Source organism: Zingiber officinale, unplaced genomic scaffold (assembly GCF_018446385.1).
Source record: "Zingiber officinale cultivar Zhangliang unplaced genomic scaffold, Zo_v1.1 ctg31, whole genome shotgun sequence".
In the NCBI taxonomy this organism is placed as follows: Eukaryota; Viridiplantae; Streptophyta; class Magnoliopsida; order Zingiberales; family Zingiberaceae; genus Zingiber; species Zingiber officinale.
Genome location: NW_024589934.1, coordinates 40496 through 60103, shown reverse-complemented (window position 1 = coordinate 60103; position 19608 = coordinate 40496). Strand labels below are relative to the sequence as shown.

The 19608-nt window shown below is 43.8% G+C and overlaps 2 protein-coding genes across 4 annotated transcripts; both read left to right on the top strand.

The window, feature by feature from the left end:
* Positions 1–1193: 1193 nt before the first annotated feature.
* LOC122037398 (B3 domain-containing protein Os11g0156000-like) lies at positions 1194–2763 on the top strand. Of its 3 annotated transcripts, none has more exons than XM_042596862.1 (3): positions 1194–1832; positions 2022–2208; positions 2306–2763. In XM_042596862.1, exons 1-2 carry the CDS (start codon positions 1295–1297, stop codon positions 2165–2167), a joined length of 684 nt encoding a protein of 227 aa, XP_042452796.1. In that variant the 5' UTR covers positions 1194–1294; the 3' UTR covers positions 2168–2208; positions 2306–2763. The 3 variants fall into 3 exon arrangements, with proteins under 3 accessions (XP_042452796.1, XP_042452795.1, XP_042452794.1); XM_042596861.1 differs by having other exon boundaries at positions 2019–2208; positions 2309–2763; XM_042596860.1 differs by having other exon boundaries at positions 2019–2208.
* A 4440-nt stretch (positions 2764–7203) lies between these two features.
* Positions 7204–9810, top strand: LOC122037389. Its single transcript, XM_042596847.1, has 4 exons — positions 7204–7398; positions 8812–8877; positions 9014–9079; positions 9163–9810. Exons 1-4 carry the CDS (start codon positions 7204–7206, stop codon positions 9808–9810), a joined length of 975 nt encoding a protein of 324 aa, XP_042452781.1.
* The last annotated feature ends 9798 nt before the right edge of the window (positions 9811–19608 follow it).

Here is a 19608-nt window from a genome sequence, read left to right as displayed (position 1 = left end):
TATGATACGATCTCTAGCCGAAACAAACATGAATCCCTCCAGCTAAAGTGATCGATCTATACGAAACTCTGATCGTAGCACATACCCCACCCATGCATGCATTAGGTAATAGGTACAGCCCAATCATTGGTCTCTGTCACTCTTATGAAAAAAAACAGGCTGATGCATGCATGTCAGATTCACCCTCTATCTTCTTCACTTTCATCATCAACTCAGCGTTGAAATTTCCATGAACTCTCTGAATAAGTGTTAACTAACAATTCTACCCTTGATAATTAATGACAACATCATCTTCATTAATGTCGCCAAGCTTCCTCCTCAGCAACTCAAAGAACATTATAATAGATTTGGAAAACTATCGTGATAGCTAGCTAAGAGGTGAATTAACTTAGCACTCTCAGTTTGTGCAACACTGCCATGTGTTATCTTATCAGATTTGTACAAGATAGCCCCACAAAACATGCAGGGAGCTTCCAAATGTCCACTCATTTATCTGCACATGAATTTTATTAATTTTTATTTTTATTTTTTTTACAAAAAAAACAGAGGGTTTGGGACCTGAGAATTTCACATGGAGCTGAGCCAGCAATGGCCACAGGATAAATAGCCACATAATTTAATTGCACTAAAGTATTTGAATATATATGCTGGTAATCGTGGTCTTGGAAATGGAGTTGACATAGAAAACATAAATTGAACTTAAACACTGTAAGCGTGTTGGATCCTTCTGGGAGTTTGCATACAAAGGCTACAGCTAGCTAGCTTTTTAATAACGTCTATAGAACAGTCGGTTGATCAGCTCTTGCATCATATGTGTGGAAGGAAGACAGAGCCTCAGAATAGTAAAATTCTTGCATCAGAATGGAGAAGCACCTGCACATTAGTAAAGTTGGCAGGAGTTATCAAGTGAGAACAACCCACATGCCATATAATTGCATGGGCCTCACACTGGATGGCTGTGAAGAGGCCACAGGGTCACACACTTACTTCTAACTATGACTACCTCATCATTCATTCCTAACAAGTTCACAAAAAAAAAATAGAAACCTTAGGATCTCTAAACTCTTGACTATTCTCTGTTCAACTAAGTTAATAAATTAAAACTATACTTGAAATGTTCAGATCTTCCTCTAGCTCACTTCTATAAATAATGCACGTATCTGTCCCAGTACTTGTCACTTTGTCCCCCCAGATCCTTTGAAATCTTTTGCTTCATAGGCTATAAATTCAAAGTAACACAAGCTTGTCAACAGCAGCACCATCTCCTCTTTCTTCCTATCTCTCTCCCACGTCAATGCCACAGCATCATCTTCAAGCTTGGGCTTGCGAGTCCCCCATGAATTCCCGCCATTATCATCATCTCCACCGAGGTGAACAGGGAGAAGACAGGGAGCACATGTTTGAAAAGCCTCTGACTCCGAGTGACGTGGGGAAGCTCAACAGGCTCGTCATACCGAAACAGCACGCCGAGAAGTACTTCCCCCTGAATGGCGACTCTGGCGAGAAAGGCTTTCTGCTGAATTTCGACGATATCGATGAGTCCGGCAAGACCTGGCAGTTTCGGTATTCTTACTGGACCAGTAGCCAGAGCTACGTGCTCACCAAAGGATGGAGCCGCTTTGTTAAGGAGAAGAAATTGGACGCAGGAGATGTCGTCCTGTTTGAGCGTCCGAGGTATGGGAGAGAGCGCCTCTACATTGGGTGCAGGTATCGAGGTGAAAATGAGAGCTCTACACTGTCGCCGTCGCCGTCGCCGGCGGCTACATCCGTGACCATGCCCACTGTTGCACGGCCGTGGACCGCAGTGCCACAACACTCTTCTCTTCATGCAGGTTCAAATTTCTAATTTTGAACAGCCCATCGTATAGTGAATTTTAGATTATAATCAATGCATAACTTGAAAGAACATCAAAATTGGATAAAAATCATGCGGAACAGTTAATTTGGTTGAGAAATTTCCTACTCAATTATATCATATAGTTAGTTATCAAATTTACTGAAGCTGTATGCATTCGCAGAAGATCCAGGTGATGGAGTAATTGTACTACAGAGTGAGGCTGTGGCACCAGCTAACTCCAAGAGATTGAGACTCTTCGGTGTAAATTTGGACTTCTGGCCAGAGCCTGAGCCACAGCCAGTGGCCTCGACTTCTTGGTTCTTAAGCTAATCTTCATACTGAAAACTGAGTACGCCAGCTCTCGGAAATAGGTGGGTCGTGGTGGTGTTTCTGACGCCAACTTCATATATGCTTAAACAAATTGGTGACGATGAAAGATTAACGTTCTATCGCATGTGCTTTTGACAGTAGTAACCGGAGCTGGTTATATTTTACGATCGCGGAAGAGCGGAATAAACCGAAGGAAGTCGGGAGGAAATCCGAGGTCGCGTTCACAAATCCAACCAGCCAATCCACTCCCTCTTCAAAAATGACAACTTGATTGACAGAATTGTGGAGGACCCGGCAAGCACTGCACAAGGACAGAAGCAGAGAGCGACCAGAGGAGAAAAAAGGGAGATGGGATGAAGATCCCTGGTTTTCTGGGCAATCTCCACTTCCATTTCCCTTTAGTTTTCTCTGTGTGTTTGTGCTTTTACAGAATCTTTACTGTACATGGTGATGGCCTGTCGGATCTGATGGATGGGATATTGGTTGAAGTCTCATGATAAATCAGATTGAAAACTGGTAGAAGAAATGGGGGTGGGTCCTCTTTAGGCACTGATTCTCTCGCCTTGTTAGATTTGTATTTTTTGAGGAAAGATCTATAGAATCTGCTGGGTCTTTAAATTTTGCCCTCCATGTTTAATGGTCATGATATGAAATATCCACAAGAAGATCTAGTGTGATATGAAACGAAGGTGGTATAGAGATCGTATAAAATGTATAAACAGGTAAACCTCAATAGATCACTATCTATTTAAAGCGGGTGCAAAAACACAAGATAAGAATCATGGATCTCCATGTCTTGTCTTTTCTTTGGTACATTTATAGTGATGCGGTGATGATGAAAATTTTCATTTTATTATCATGATGGAAATCAAAGGAGATCAAAGTCAAGATAATCAATAAGTAAATGACATCAATCGGTCAGGTGAAGCATGCCCCGATCGAGAAGAAGGTTCCGACCTATCGTCGCCATCAATACGGGGAGCAATCAAACAACCGACGCTCAAGACAATGTGCAGAAGTCGAACCGAGCAGCTACCCCGCTCGATCAGACAATAGAGATGTGTGCAGAGTTCAACTTTGATCGAGCGGCTAGCTTGCTCGGCCTGGCAACATACTTCGGCCAAACAGCTACCCTGCTCGGCTGGCAGTAGCTAGTCTTCGGCAATAATAAAGTGGACCTTCGGTTAAACAGACATAGAAGAACTGCGAGGTTCTGGCCGACCAGACGGGACACCAGGGCGGCGAAATTCAGGCCAGGTGGTCAATTCGCTCAGCCTAACAATACATTTCTGATGATATCCAGTGATATTCTTTTGAGAGTTGGTGTCGCCGACACTGGGCATAGGTTACCAGAAGATCATATGACGGAAGCTTCCAGTATCACTTCAGAGATATACCCATCCCATTAAGGTGTCGTGTCAGAGATACTTTACTGACAAATCTTTTCAGGAAAAGTTTTGAGAAGCGTGCTCGTTTGGGAAGTGTGCACGCACCCTACCGGAACTCTATATAAAGGGGGGGCCCAAACATCGACAGAGGTATACGATATTCATTATTTGTGCTACAGTCTTCTTGTTGATCTGCTTTATTCCTCATCGTCGGTGACTGACTTGAACGTCGGAGGACCAATGCCGAGGACCTCTTTTCTGATTTGACATTGATATAATTTATGTTATAAATCTACACGAATTTCATGAGAGATCAGCATAAGCACTACATCCTCAATTTTCTACCTCTTCGATTTTCGGATAGAGTCAAATAATTTTTTATTTTGTTTTCATTCTTAAGTGGGCTACTAATTCATAATAAAAGTAGCATTAGGAAAGTTGGCCTACAAGTTGAGAAAGGTGGGACTCTAGACAGACAAACCTAGATTCTCAACAGTATTACGTGGGTCTAAGCTACCTTGTCTCCCACTTTAATTGCTTTTTTTATTAAGTCGCATCAGACTCCTCGCCAACCAATAGTGCACACATGAATGCGTTTTTGTGATTTGACAAGCCTGATTTAAATTTAAAATTGAATGATGCAGCAATTGCAGAGTAAAGCCAAAGCAGACCAACCTCACATAAATAAACCTCTTAAGAACCCCTCAAGTTGGTTCCTCCATCTGCATGAATTATACTTCTTATTTAAATACCTAATACAAGAGGAGTGTTCTGACGAGTTGCCCTTCTGAATTAATGTCCTTTATAATATTTTTTGGAGGCGGCATAGAAAAATTAAGAATGGGCATCGCCAAGAAGGAGCCAAGATTCATCTGAACGAAGCATTGAATTATCATATATATAATTGTCTCAGCCATATCTACTGAAAGATATCTTGTCTGTCCTTACACAAAGGAGCCATGTGAACTGAAGGGGGGGGGGGGTTTCTCCTTCTCGTGGATACGAAGCATGATTGACAGAGAAGCTGAGCTCATAATATTTCTTCCCTGCTCAGTTTTAATTCTGTAAACCTCCAACAGTTTCCTTGTTAATTGTAGCTCGGACGAGACAGTTTCAAGAGCTCCTCCCCAGGAGGCCATTGGAGGACAATGCCAACTGTTGCGAACATGCGAGAGCATTGAGGCAGCATCATGGTTGGAGCGTGATAGCTCTGTGTTCGACATCCAAACAGTGATACAGTGCCCTACAAAACATTGATAGAAGCTCAAATGAGTTGAGAACTATTGAATATTTAGTAAAAGAAGTACTCTCACATGTGCTGAAATGTAGCAAAGTGTAATAGACGTAAGTCAACGTTCAAATGAAGTCATAATAAGTCAAAGATGACCATGTTGACTTTCGTAGTTAGAGCCATTATATTTATTAATTGTGTCGTCGTACCCATCATCCAAGAAACTCCGGACTTATGTATGATCGTCAACTCAGTTTGAAAATAACGGGCTCCTAGATTTGTCGAGGCCAAGAATGATATTGATGTTATGCACATCTAAACTATGTGACCTGACAAAAGAGAAGTACCGAAGGGGATGTTTTAGATAATTGAAATAGTCGAATATTTTCAAAGGAGAACATTTATCGTAGGCATGAGCTAGCTATATATTTAAAACGCCTCTTGACCTCATTCGAGATGGGCATGGTAATGCAGTTTTGTTACACGGATAGAAATTCTAGGATATATATATATTTATAATAATAATAATAATAATAATAAAATATTTTTAGTACTCCATCTAACTATAGGAGCTTGTGGGATACTAATTTAAAAAGGAGCATTGAGACATAAATTGCAGCATTATTTCTTGTAAAATTTACAAATTTCTCTTTGGGAGACCGAAGGATAGTATCTATCATAGCCTTCTTTAAGTATCCAGTCATGAGGACAGATTCTTTTATCATACCTTAGATCATTTAATTTTTGAGGAATAAAATGATACATAAGAGTAAAACATTAGAAGTCATTTAAAGTTTCCTCAAATAGTGGATCTAAGAAGGGATCTTCTTCTAACTCAGAACTAGAAACATAAGTAGGATCTAAAAACGAATTGATTAATGAATAATCTTTTTGAAAAGCAGGTGGTATATTTTTAAAATATAGAATATATTAAAGATGTACTGGAAACATCGGATTGGATTTCAATTAAGTCAAAATTGGTATTGCCTATAACTTCTGCTTGGCGGTTGTATAAGTTTTTTTATCTGAACAAGCGGATGATAAGTGACTAGGTTTATGACAAGCAAAATAAGTAATCATATTGGTGTATGTTTTTTTTGGGTTTGAACCTTCGTATATGTTTTTTTTTATTAAAGAACAATTTTTTTTCTTTACTTTTTCTAATATAATAAGTTTTTTTAGGAGTAGATTTTTTTTAGGAGCTGGTAATTGATTCCTTTGTTTTTGGCTATTTTTGTATCTTATTTGTGTTTGTTGACCATCATATTATTGAGACATATATATTTAACTATAGAACTCATATTGTTGGTTTTTAAGTTGTTTTTTCCAACTTCTCCGGGCATCTCAAGTCAAAAGATTGTCATCATTAATGTACTTACAAATTACTTATAATTGTGCAGAAACCACTTGGTAAAAAGTTTTCTTGTTCCAAGGATATTTTGAATGATTAATTATGTCTTTTGGCCTTAAAATGGCACCTCAGGTCTTTCAATTAAAAATGAATGATATCTTTAGACCTGTAACTGTCTTTACTTGTGTGTATATTAATGACATTATAATTTTCTCTTGTACCAAAAAAGAACATTATAATCATCTACACATGATCTTTAACTTATTTAAAAAATATTGATTAATTATCTCAAGGAAAAATAGATGTAATTAGCTGTAACACATATAGACTTCCTTAGTAGCATTATTGGTATCCGTGGGACTAATTCTAGGGGAGTCGCTGATGTGACAATTCCATATTTTTCTTAGTAGCCTTATTGGTTAGAGAAAAATTATACTCCAACCTTGTATCACCAGCAAAAGATATATATATAGTCCGGCCTGTAGGTGCTGCTGTGGTCCAAACTGTGGCCCATTTAAATGAATCAAAGTGTGTCGGATGAATTGAGCCGCCGCCGCCGCTGCGGCGGCGGCGGTTTATAGATCTCCTTGAAATTTATGGCGGTCAGTCTCGCAAGTTGGAACACTTAAATGGTTGAATCTAATACGAATCATACGATGCTGAAGAGGCAGGAATATCCCTACAAAATCGGCAATCTTCCATCAACACGTCAGCAACTTCTGATACGTCGAGTTGCCGCCTTGCCGCCTGCCATTCCCAGCCCTCCGATCCGGGAAGGGAAGCTCCTGCGTCGGCATCCAGCATAAGCACCGAGCCACCGCATCCGGCGACTGCCGCGCTAACACGCGGCGAACTGAAACGGACCCACGGCGCACCCCAGGAAGGGGCGACCCTCCTCCCGATTCACCACGTAAGACGAGCGCGATGCCCCCGACCACGTGGCCTCCATCGCCTGGCGCCGCGACTGAGTCGATGCTCATTTTGCGCCCCTCGACTCTTCCCCTAAGTTCGGATCGATTTTAAAGCCGAAAGTGAAACAGGGTGGGCGCGCGCGAGTCGATCTTCCATGGCCTCGCCGCCTCCTCCGCCGCCATGCGAGATGGCGGAGATGGAGCTCGCCGCGGCACAAGCCCTGGCTCACCTCGCCGGTGCAGCGGCGACAGAGGGCGGTGGCGAAGGCAGTAGCTCGAGGAAGCGGATCAAGAGCGAGTCGCCTCCTATGGCTCAACCACGCAGCGTCCACTTCCGGCCGGACCAGGAGGTGAGACCCCTGCTATTCTCCATGCGAGGCAACACTCATCTAGACTTAGAACACTAAAAAACATTGACGAATCTTTCAGCAAATTCTAATTTATTATTACAGTGAGCATGTATACCTTTGCTTTAGGTTACGAGTTCAGCTCCTGGCTATAGCAGAGATTACATTGCTGATAGGGTAGAAGAACTGATAGACATCAATCAAAATTTTGAAATGATCAAACCGAGTGTCAAGATCCCAAGTACAAGTAGTCCCTCCTTTTCACGCAGTACCAGAGTGAAGCAAAATTTGACAGAGGTTTGTAAATTTATTCACACTAATGTTTGTGATTCTTTAGTGAGTACTAAAATAACGACAAAATAGAGAAAAATCCCCAATCACAATTTGAATTTTGCATGCAATCCCCACTCATAAAAAACTTTGTTTCCACTTTCTGCATGTAAAGTTTTATTTACTTCAACTCCCTCATGCAAATATTGTGACCTAATTGTCCCTCAGATTTTTTAGGTACAAAAGGTCCTAATTCAACACTTTACATTAGAATCGAGTATATTTTCTATTAAATTGAGCATATTTTTTTTTGTTTTAATATAATTCATCCTAAATTTAATACCATGTAAAAAGAAAATCTAGTATATTTTCTATCTAATTAAGTATCATTTAAAGAAAATGTAATATATTTTCTATCCAATTGAGTATCATTTAAAGAAAGTCTAGTATATTCGAGTATATTTTCTATTAAAATTGCCCTTCATATTTTTAGGTATAAATAGTCTAAAAATGAATATAATTCCTATTAAATTCAGTATTTTAAACTAGAATCAAGTATATTTTCTATTAAATTTAGTAGGACATTTTCCCTATTTAATATAATTCCTCCTAAATTCAGTACCATTTGAAAAAAAAAATTAGTATATTTTTCATCCAATTGAGTATCATTTAAAGAAAATCCAGTATATTTTCCATCCAATTGAGTACCATTTAAAGAAAATCTATTATATTTTCCATCCAATTGAGGTAGAAAAAGAATCGTACTCAATTTGATAGAAAATATACTAGATTCTAGTTTAATGTACTGAATTTAAGAGGATTTATACTCATTTTGACTTTTTATACTTAAAATATCAGGGGCAATTAGGTAAGTAATTAGACTAGGGAGTGAATACAAAGAATTTTGCCAATGGGGAGTGCATGCAAAGTTGTGTTTGCCAATGGGGACTGCATGCAAATTTTCCCCTAAAATAATGTCAGTACGTACCTACAGGCTGAAAAGGAAGAACGGAGATTGCGCAGAGTCTTAGCTAACAGAGAGTCAGCCAGGCAGACCATTCGTCGGCGTCAGGTGAAAAACTATGTTTTTTCTTTATATCCAACCTTTTTCCAAATGTGCTTACTTTTGCTTGATGAACATTTTAGGCTCTTCGAGAAGAATTAACGAAAAAAGTGGTTGATTTGTCAATGGAAAATGAGAATATGAAATTGGTAAGCAACATCTTTATCATATTTGTTAGTTTAGAGTTGTTTTCACGGCCCTGTTCCTTTATCAATGAGGTTGTAATGTGATATTTGACATATTTATAAACTTCCTTCTGAATTTTTGAATTGTCATTGATTGTAGGAAAAAGATTTGGCTATGAAAGAGTACCTTTCACTTAAAGATGCAAATGAAAAATTAAAAGAACAGGTTTGGCATGATTTCTTTAGAGTTTATGCTAATTAGTTTGTATTTGAGATGAAAAAACATCTTAATTTTTTCTTCTTCCATAGATCGCCAGGGCTATGAGGCTTGAGGATGAGAAAAATCCTGATGTGGCGACATCTAAGTCAGAATCTTCGACGCCATTGATAAGCAAGCCTCAACTTATCACCTATGAGAAAACACCTGTCTTATCGGTTATGTATCCTATCCCTCAAGACACAACTGTTTTTGAACAAGGTGGTTCTAGCTACATCAGTGGATCAATGCCAACCCATTACATGCCTTGTTCTTGGTATTACCCCCTTCCTCGTGAAGTCTCTGGATCAACAATGTATTCTGAATCGACCCAAAGCAAAGATGTGGAACAAATTGGCAGCGAGCTTGAATTAAAGCTGCCTCGCAACCAACTGGACGTGATGGAAAGGCTCTCTTTCCAAGGAGATCGCCGAGCTCCAAAGGATCCTGCAACTATGGTTGCTGCTAAAGAGGTCCTTAGGCCTTCTCCTGAAAGATCTACTTCATGCCATGAAATTTCTTTGTGCCATGATAAAGATAAAGATAAAGATATAGCAGAAGAATTGCAGGGTTATTGTACATGGCCTCCTGATAAAGTATCAAGTTCGATGACGGCAACAACAAGAACTGCAGCGGATGCGAGAAAGAGAAGGAAAGAAATAACTAAGTTAAAACAATTACATGGAAGGCACACAGGATGAACAGCTGAGACCCCAAATTAGTATTCATGTATCTGTATTTATCTTCCCTCTTAGGTCATTAGTTTGAAGGTATACAATTGGTGCTAGGTTTACTAGTAGTGATAGCATTGTGATATTGGTTCGTGTTTTTGCTCATGTTACTTGGAACTATGCTTTCCAATACGCAAACAATTGGCTAGATATGGATAGTAGAAGTCTGTTTCTTACACACAACCCTTGTAATACGTCAAATTATATAGCATATATCAGTCAGATCAATACAAGCAACAACTGACGATGTTGACTTTATATATTCACTTTAAAAAATTTATATTTTGAGAGGAAATTTGGTTGTTTTTAGTCTCCTTTACATTCTCCTATATAGATTGATAAACGTCGTGTGTAAGAGCCATCTTTTTATTTTGCTAGGAAGAATATATATAAGTTTCAGTGTAGATTACAGATTATAAATTGTCATCATTTTTTTTCTTTATTATAATATGCCATCGACAACTGCTATAATATGCCTATTATTTCAAAGATTCTAAGGAAATCTCTCCTCTAAGTTTCTAATCACGTGATTTAATGGTCATTGATTTTTTTTTTTTAATTTTTTTAATTTTTATAGAATCTTATGTAGTTGTGAAAAGGAATTTCATAGAATTTTATTCACTTTTAATCTTCACTTTTTTAAAGACTTTTACCGTCATTTGTAAATTTTTTCATGAAAAATTGTAGATTTAAAAAAAAAAAAAAATCTAAGGTTCGTTGTTGCTAATGTGATGAACATCACTCCACATTTGATTTACTATTGTATCTCTTCATGTATTAACATTTACTCGTTGTTGTTCTTAAGTAGCAAATAATTGATCAAAGCAATCAACATCATGAACTTGTTATGACAAGGATGATAAAACTTCATTATCTGGCTCAACTGGAAATTTATCAGAATGACACTCATTATGAAGAAAAATTATGCAATCTAGCACAAGCCAAAACAAACTGACTTGTGTTGTATATGAAAAATGGGAAGCTGTTTTGAATATTTTAAATCATGATTTAATATTCCAATACTCTCTCAATGACATTCCTCAAGGAGTTATGACAAAACTCCTTTTCATTTTCTAGACGACGACCTTAGTCAGTGAATTCCTAGAGATGATAACGTACATATTGAAATGGAGTTAAAAATTGACACCGATTCGGATTCCACCATCCACTAAACAATATTTACCTATCAAATCATGTTCATGAAATCAAACGACCAAATATAAATAACATATACAATTTTGAAAAATTACAAAATAAAATAAAATAAGCAAATAACATACAGAATAAAATATATATATCTTGTGGAACTTTAAGTTCATTATTTCTGGATAAAGTATATGTCAAAACATTTTAATCATGTGCAGATCCCTTCCCCATTAAGCACATATATGAATTTTAAATCAAAGTTGCAACTTGCCAAAACATTTTGAGAAATTGTTCCATGACGATTATGATAGCTATTAGTATGATGTGCAAGCACTATTGCTGGGAAATGACGACCATCAATAGCTTTAATGCAATCTTGTAACAATGATAAAATAATAACAATAATAATAGTAGCAATAATAGTAATAAAAATAAAATAAGAATTTCGTTACTTACTTTAAAGAAAAAAATACTATACTCTACCTTATTCTCTCGGGCACTACCGATCTAGGTTTAACCATCATATCTATTGCAATGCAATTTAATGCTTTCAACACCTGGTTGAAGTTTAGGCTAGTATTGTAGTGTGATCGATCAAATATTTTATGAATCAAATAGTATCAAGTATTGTGACCAACAACGAGTAAAAACATGACAACCATTTCTTTAATAAAGTGTATCTTGTATCTTGCAATGATGCTTTTTCTCTAAGGATGTTGCACAATTTTAAAAGTACACTAGGGTGCATTCTATAAATTTTTCGAAAGTGTGTTGGATTTTCTTTTAATATTCTATGAATATAATGATATCATTTGGAAGTTGTTGGTCATCTAAGGGACGATGGACATGTTCATTATGCATATAAGCTATATGCTCAATCAATAATCATAGGATCCTATAAAATTCCACCAACAAACACCTAAGTATTTCGTTTAATTCTTCTTCCAATACCTCTTCTTTCATTTGTTCTTCTATTTCATGCATGTTAATGTTTGACATTTAAATGAACCACCTGATATTAAACAAGAAACTAAAATTAAAAAAAAAACTGAGTATTTTCCTGTAGCAGTTACATTTCCAACTGCAATTCTCAGATCTTCATAATCCTCAAAAATATTAATTTATTCGATAATATTCATGTTTCGGGTGAAACCGCAAAGACTGAAAAATAGCAAGTGATCCTGTCCGAACCAGGAGTCGACGGACGCTGGGGACGTGGCGCTCCATACTGGATCCTCGAGTGCTCCGGCGAACCTGCAACGAAACCGAGCCGGGAGGGGTATCCCGGCGACGGCCCTCCGACGCTCAAGTCAGGCGAGGAACAACAAAGAGATGGCTTCAGAGATCCAGAATAGCGTACCTCCGGTGAACAAATGGAGGCCTTATATAGACCTCTCGAAGGAGCCTGGGCGCGCCAATCGAAGCAATCTCCTGCTTTCGACCATGCCCAGGTATGGGTCTGTCAGAAGGGCATCCATAAGGCCATACCGCTACTGTACCGACCTCTCCATGATGTGACGGCGAGATCCTACAGCATGCAGACTTGTGTACGGCCTAATCATCAGACACCTTTGCTGACGTCCCATATCCCGAGCCGAATGAATAGGTCGCTCGGCTAACCTTTGTATCCTCGCCCTTATCCTGGCTGAGCGGACCACCCGCTCGGCCATGTCCTGAGCCGAACGGACCACCCGTTTGGCCCTTCAGTTCCAGCAGGGTAGATACCCGCTCGGCCCTTCGGTTCTCCCGCCTTGGCGTCGGAAACCCAAACCCATGGCTGGGTTATCTCTGGCTCCGCTCGGACCTGCTTAACGTGGCCATTACCCGTTTGGCCAGCCTTCCATCCGTCCTTAGGCTGGGACCCTTCAGGAAGTGGGTCCCCCATTCTTACCGCCAGATCACTTGCCTCCCCTTCAAGTCTAGTCGAAGGAGGCGATGAGTCCGACTGACTGGACTATGTGTCCGAGCGGACGGTCGTCGCCTTACCGTCGCTTATAATATCCCTTGAGTCGTTTGGCACTTATGCCAAATTCAGCCGTTCGGCTCTCCGTTTTGGATGTCTTGGCGCTCAACGTGGATGTTTGCTTATCTAAATCTTCTCGAAGACCGCGCAAATCCATTCCATTAAGTCGAAGCGTGCGCGGTATGGACGCATTAATTGCGTCGAATCGCTCAGTGCCACGCGTCGACCATCGCGTGGCGGCGGCGTTACTTACGATGGGACGTCATCGTTTGAAATGGACGGCCCGATAGCGTCCTTGTTTCTCGTGACCTAGATCGGACGGCGGAGGCCGACCGGCCTCGGCCATATAAAGCCCCAAGCCCCCTCCTTGGCCGCACGCTTGCTCGCGCTTCGTCTTTCTGCTGCTTCTGTTGTTGCGGCCTCCGGCGATCTAGTTTCTGTTCTTAGGCGGCTGTCACCTCACCGGTGATCCTTTCCGCTCGTTTCCTGTTCAGTGAGTCTTCTTCGTTCCCATTCCTTCGATTTCTTGCAATCCTTCTGCCTTTCTGAGATGGCCAACTCCTCCGAACCCGCTACCACCGCCCATGGTCCATGGTATGCGACCATGGAGAGTCGGTTTGATGAAGAGCACGCCCGGCGCGTTGTTAGGACCTACGGGCTTCCGGATGACCATGAAATAGTTATAGCCGACCCGACCAACCGGCCCCATGACCCGCAGCCCGACACTATTTGCTTCTTTTGGGACCAGTTCCTGGGCGGCCTTAGGTTTCCTACCCATCCATTTATTTTGGAAGTTTGTAATTATTTCCGCATCCCGCTCGGCCAACTTGTGTCGAATTCCTTTAGGCTGCTGAGCGGGGTAGTCGTCCTTTTTAGGCTGCACAGCATCCCACTCGACCCCAAAATATTCCACTACTTCTTCTACCCCAAACAATCCGAGTTGGTTACTTTTATTTTCCAAAGTAGAATAGACTTCAAATTTTTTGAGAATCTGCCGACCTCCAACAAGCATTGGAAGGAGTTCTTCTTCTACATACGACTTCCCGAGTGGCCAGCATTCCGAACCAAGTGGCAGACCGCTGTGCCGACCCAGCCGGAGCTCGGCAAATTCAGAAGCAATCCAGCCTACCTTCATGCGGCAAACTGGTTGTCCGGTCAGCGGTACAAAATCGACCAGTTGCTTCTCAAGGGGGTGTTGTACATTTTTGGATTGTCTCCCGTTCGGGCCAATCTCCCCTACCGCATGGGTAAGGACTCTTTACTCCCTTCGCCTTTTTTGTCTAACTGATTTTAATTTCTTCCATTGCAGCTGAAGTCATGTGGCGCTCCAAGGCTACCGATCATCTGAAGTTGAAGGCCGTGGAAATTGAGGCGGCTACCAAAAAAGAACTAGCCGAGCGGGGTCTTATCCCCAGCCGCCCGGCAGCTGCAGGAGAGGGGGGGACGCAGTCCGCCCCTGAAACTGAAGTGACCCCATCCGCTTCAACGGAGGTTGAGGTGGATCCTGTTTCCTCGGCTCCAGCCGAGCTGGGAGTCCCCCAGGCCGGGAATCCACCACTGGGAGTTCGGAGGAAACGCCGAAGAGACTCCAGCCTTCCGCCGACCCAAGAGGGCGAACCACAGGCGCCGATTGATATCGCCTCGCCCGATCGCACGGCGTCACAGATCGGGACCCCCGTGGCCTCGCCCACCGCACAACCCTCTGGCTCTCCTCCGCGGACTCGTCGTCGCTTACGACGGTTGGGCGAAACCTCAACCATAGGGGAGTCCTCGGACCAGGCGACTGCGGCCGAGGGAGGGCCGGCCGGCCACCCTACCATCAAGACTACCCTTCGATTCCCTTCGGAGGAATATTTACTGTCTGCCGATCGGCCATCAAGCCCCGTCCACGAAATAACCTTGACGGGTCCGCTCGCCAAACTTTTCGTGGACGCCCAGATTCGGGTGGCCCTCATGACGCTCAAGCAGCTCGGCGATAACCATATGCAGCAAGCCACTCAGGTAGGTTCACTTTTCTTCCTGTGCCGTGCCATTGTTCGATCCTTGATTTTATTATTTGTCTTACAGCATTAGGCGGAGCAAATCGCCACTAGCCATCGGCTAGCCGAGCTGGAGGATCTCATGGAGAAACTCCAAGTCTCGGGGGGTCCATTGGCTGAGCGGGAGAAACAAGCCCGCGAGGCCGAACAGAAGAAGGTCGCCGACCTGGCTACAGAGGTGGCTAGACTAGAGGGCCAAGTCAAGAAGCGCGAAGCGGACGCCAAACGCGCTACTGCTCGGAAGAAGCAAGCGATCGCTGATCTGGACAAGATGAAAGTAGATGTCCGTGCGCTAGATCAGCGATCCAAGGATCTGGAGGCTCAGCTGAACGCCGAGCGGGAGGACCGTTCGGCGGAACGCACAAAGGCTGAGGTGGACCAAAAAGTTCTCCACGATTCACTGATTGCCTCCCGGGCGGCGCTCAAAAACTACAAGGAAGGGGAGCCGAGTCGCCTAGCAGCAGCGCGCCAAGACTACCTCCGCTCGGAACGGTTCGACACAAAATTTGGTGGCAACGTCTCCTCAACTTTCGCCGAGGCGGTCAAGGTCACCATGGCATACTTGAAGAAGGGGGGGCATCTTCCTGCTGACCTGAGCATTCCCCCTTCAGACCTGGCGGCTATGATTGACGATATCCCGGACGCCTTTTTTAACTTTGAAGACCCCGAGTGAGGAGTGTTGTCTGTATCTTGTTTTTGCATTTCTTACTTCGTGTAACTATTTGTAATTGTCGTTCGGCATGTTTTTCCCTTTAATGTAATTATGTCTTTGCTTGTGTCTTCCTGATCCTTATCCATAGTATTCTTCTGTTTGCTTAATGTTTCTACTTAGAGTCAGTCATGCTCTAAGGGTTCTCCGCCACGCGGCCGATCAGCTTAACCCGTTAAACAAAGTCCGAGCGGGAGGGCCTACTCGCTCTGCACATATCTAGCCTGTGAATTCAACAAACGCCAAGTATCGAAGGACCAATGGCCGAGCGGGCCTAAATGTTTTAACTCCCGCGGTTTCTCTAACATCCGTTCGTCCGCCCGGGGTATTTATAGTCGCCGGACCGACTCGATTTTTAACGACGGGGCTCGTCGGCGCGGATATTATAGCCGGTCGGTGCGGCTCTCGATATTTAACATCGGAGCTCGATGGCGCGGATATTTATAGCCGGTCGGTGCGACTCTCGATCTTTAACGACGGAGCTCGTCGATCTTCCGCTCGGAGATTTATAGACGCCGGCTCGTCTCTCGATATTTAACGTCGGAGCTCGACGGTCTTCCGCTCGGAGATTTATAGACGCCGGCTCGTCTCTCGATATTTAACGTCGGAGCTCGACGGTCTTCCGCTCGGAGATTTATAGACGCCGGCTCGTCTCTCGATATTTAACGTCGGAGCTCGACGGTCTTCCGCTCGGATGATTTATAGACGCCGGCTCGTCTCTCGATATTTAACGTCGGAGCTCGACGGTCTTCCGCTCGGCGGGTTTATAGACGCCGGCTCGTCTCTCGATATTTAACGTCGGAGCTCGACGGTCTTCCGCTCGGAGAATTATAAGACGGCTCGTCTCTCGATATTTAACGTCGAGCTCGGCGGTCTTCCGCTCGAGATTTATAGACGCCGGCTCGCTCTCGATATTTAACGTCGGAGCTCGTCCGCTCGGAGATTTATAGACGCAGCTCGTCTTCGATATTTAACGCCGGAGCTCGGCGGTCTTCCGCTTCGGAGATTTATAGACGCCGCCTCGTCTCTCGATATTTTACGTCGGAGCTCGACGGTCTTCCTTCGGTATATAGACGCCGGCTCGTCTCGATATTTAACGCCGGAGCTCGGCGGTCTTCCGCCGAGATTTATAGACGCAGGCTCGTCTTTCGATATTTAACGTCGGAGCTCGACGGTCTTCCGCTCGGAGATTTATAGACGCCGGCTCGTCTCTCGATATTTTACGTCGGAGCTCGACGGTCTTCCGCTCGGAGATTTATAGACGCCGGCTCGTCTCTCGATATTTAACGTCGGAGCTCGACGGTCTTCCGCTCGGAGATTTATAGACGTCGGCTCGTCTCTCGATATTTTACGTCGGAGCTCGACGGTCTTCCGCTCGGAGATTTATTAACGTCGGCTCGTCTCTCGATATTTAACGTCGGAGCTCGACGGTCTTCCGCTCGGAGATTTATAGACGTCGGCTCGTCTCTCGATATTTAACGTCGGAGCTCGACGGCCTTTAAGGCTAATTTTGCCGCTGCCGATCGGCGGATACGTTGGCCATCCTTCGAATTAATTTTGTTTCCTGCATTACAAAGACATGGACTACCGACATACAAAAATTATTTACATTCGTGCACCTTTCACCCCGCCCGATAAGGCTGGAGATGATTTGCACTCCACGGTCGATCCAGCTGCCGCCCGACTTCATCTTCCAGATAATATGCACCCGAGTGGAGCTTTTCAATTACTCTGAAGGGGCCCGCCCATGGTGCCTCCAGTTTGCCAACGTCGCCGACCGGCTTGACTTTCTTCCAGACAAGGTCGCCAATCTGGAATGACCTCGGGATTACGCGCCGGTTGTAATTTTGCTTCATTCGTTGTCGGTACGCCATCAGCCGAACGGACGCCTTGGCTCTTTCTTCATCGACCAGATCCAGCTCCATATTCCTCCGCTCGGCGTTGCCCTCATCATAACTCTGGATTCGGCTGGACTCGACGCCTACTTCCAAGTGAAAGGGCGTGACACCTGTCCCCTCCTTCGGAACCGTTCGGATGGCCCATAAGACGCTCGGTACTTCATCCTGCCAACTTCCTCCCAAATGGTCGAGCCGAGCGCGTAAAATACGAAGAATTTCTCGATTGGCTACTTCGGCTTGACCGTTGCTTTGGGGGTAGGCCACGGACGTGAAGTGTTGCTCAATTCCATAGCTCTTGCACCAATCTTCAAGTAACTTTCCTGTGAATTGCCGCCCGTTGTCGGACACCAGTCGACGAGGGATGCCGAACCGGCAAATGATGTGTTGCCGTATAAACTTCTTGACCATCTGCTCGGTGATCTTGGCCAACGGCTCGGCTTCCACCCACTTGGAAAAATAATCAACCGCCACAAGCAAAAATTTCCGCTGCCCGGTCGCCATTGGGAATGAACCAATAATATCCATTCCCCATTGATCGAACGGACATGAAACTATTGATGCCTTCATTTCCTCCGCCGGTCGGTGGTTGAAATTATGGTACTTCTGGCAGGACAGGCACGTTGATACAGTCCGAGCGACGTCTGCTTGTAAAATTGGCCAAAAGTACCCGGCCAGCAGGATCTTCCTTGCCAGCGATCGTCCGCCCGGATGTCCTCCGCATGATCCTTGATGAACTTCTTGGAGAATGTACGTCGCGTCCTCCGAGTTCACACATTTCAACAGCGCCCGAGAGAAAGCCTTTTTATAAAGCTGATCGCCGATGAGTGTGAACCGACCGGCTCTCCTCCTTAGTATCTGGGCTTCATACTCATTTGATGGTGAAGTGCCTGAGCGGAGGAACTCTATGATGGGTGTCCTCCAGTCGCTCGAAAATGTGAGGCCTTCCATCCGGTCGACGTGCGCCACCAACAGAACTTTTTCAATTGGCTGCTGAATGGCGACCGGTGTTATCGAGCTCGCGAGTTTGGCTAACTCATCAGCTGCATGGTTTTCTACTCTGGGTATCTTCTGGATAATAACTTCTTTAAAATCGGCCTTCAGCTTCTCGAAGGCTTCAGCGTAGAGCTTGAGCCGAGCACTGTTGATTTCGAAGGTACCAGAGAGTTGCTGAGCGGCCAACTGCGAGTCCGAGTGGAGCGTTACCCGACCGGCTCCCACATGCCGGGCAGCCTGTAAGCCAGCTATGAGGGCCTCATATTCTGCTTCATTGTTGGTAGCTTTGTAATCCAGCCGGACGGATAAGTGCATCTTCTCTTCTTGCGGAGATAGCAACAATACGCCAATACCGCTCCCGATCCGAGTGGACGACTCATCCACATATATTTTCCACATAACTTCTGGCTCTGGCCTTTGCACCTCAGTCACAAAATCGGCCAAGGATTGCGCTTTGATCGCCGAGCGGGGATGGTATTGGATGTCAAATTCACTCAACTCCGTCGTCCATTTAATGAGCCGCCCGGACGCCTCTGGATTCAGCAATACACGTCCGAGCAGACTATTGGTCTTGACGATAATGGTGTGCGTCAGAAAATACGGTCGAAGGCGCCGAGCGACGAGGATCAGAGCAAAAGCCAACTTCTCGAGCCCGGTATAACGAGATTCAGCATCTTTCAAAATGTGACTCAGGAAATACACCGGCTGCTATTCGCCGCTCGACCATACAAGTGCTGAGCCTACAGCATGCTCAGTTGAAGATAGATAAATATAGAGTGACTCTCCTCCGATCGGCTTGACAAGTACAGACAGGGAATTAAGATACGTCTTTAATTCTTCAAACGCTCGGTCGCATTCTTCATCCCACTGGAACTTAGTAGCCTTGCGCAGGATCTTGAAGAATGGTAGGCTCCGGTCGGCAGTTTTGGAGATAAATCTGGACAATGCCGTTATCCGACCGGTCAAACGTTGTACTTCCCTTGTATTTCTTGGGGGCGGCATGTCTTGTAGAGCTTTCAC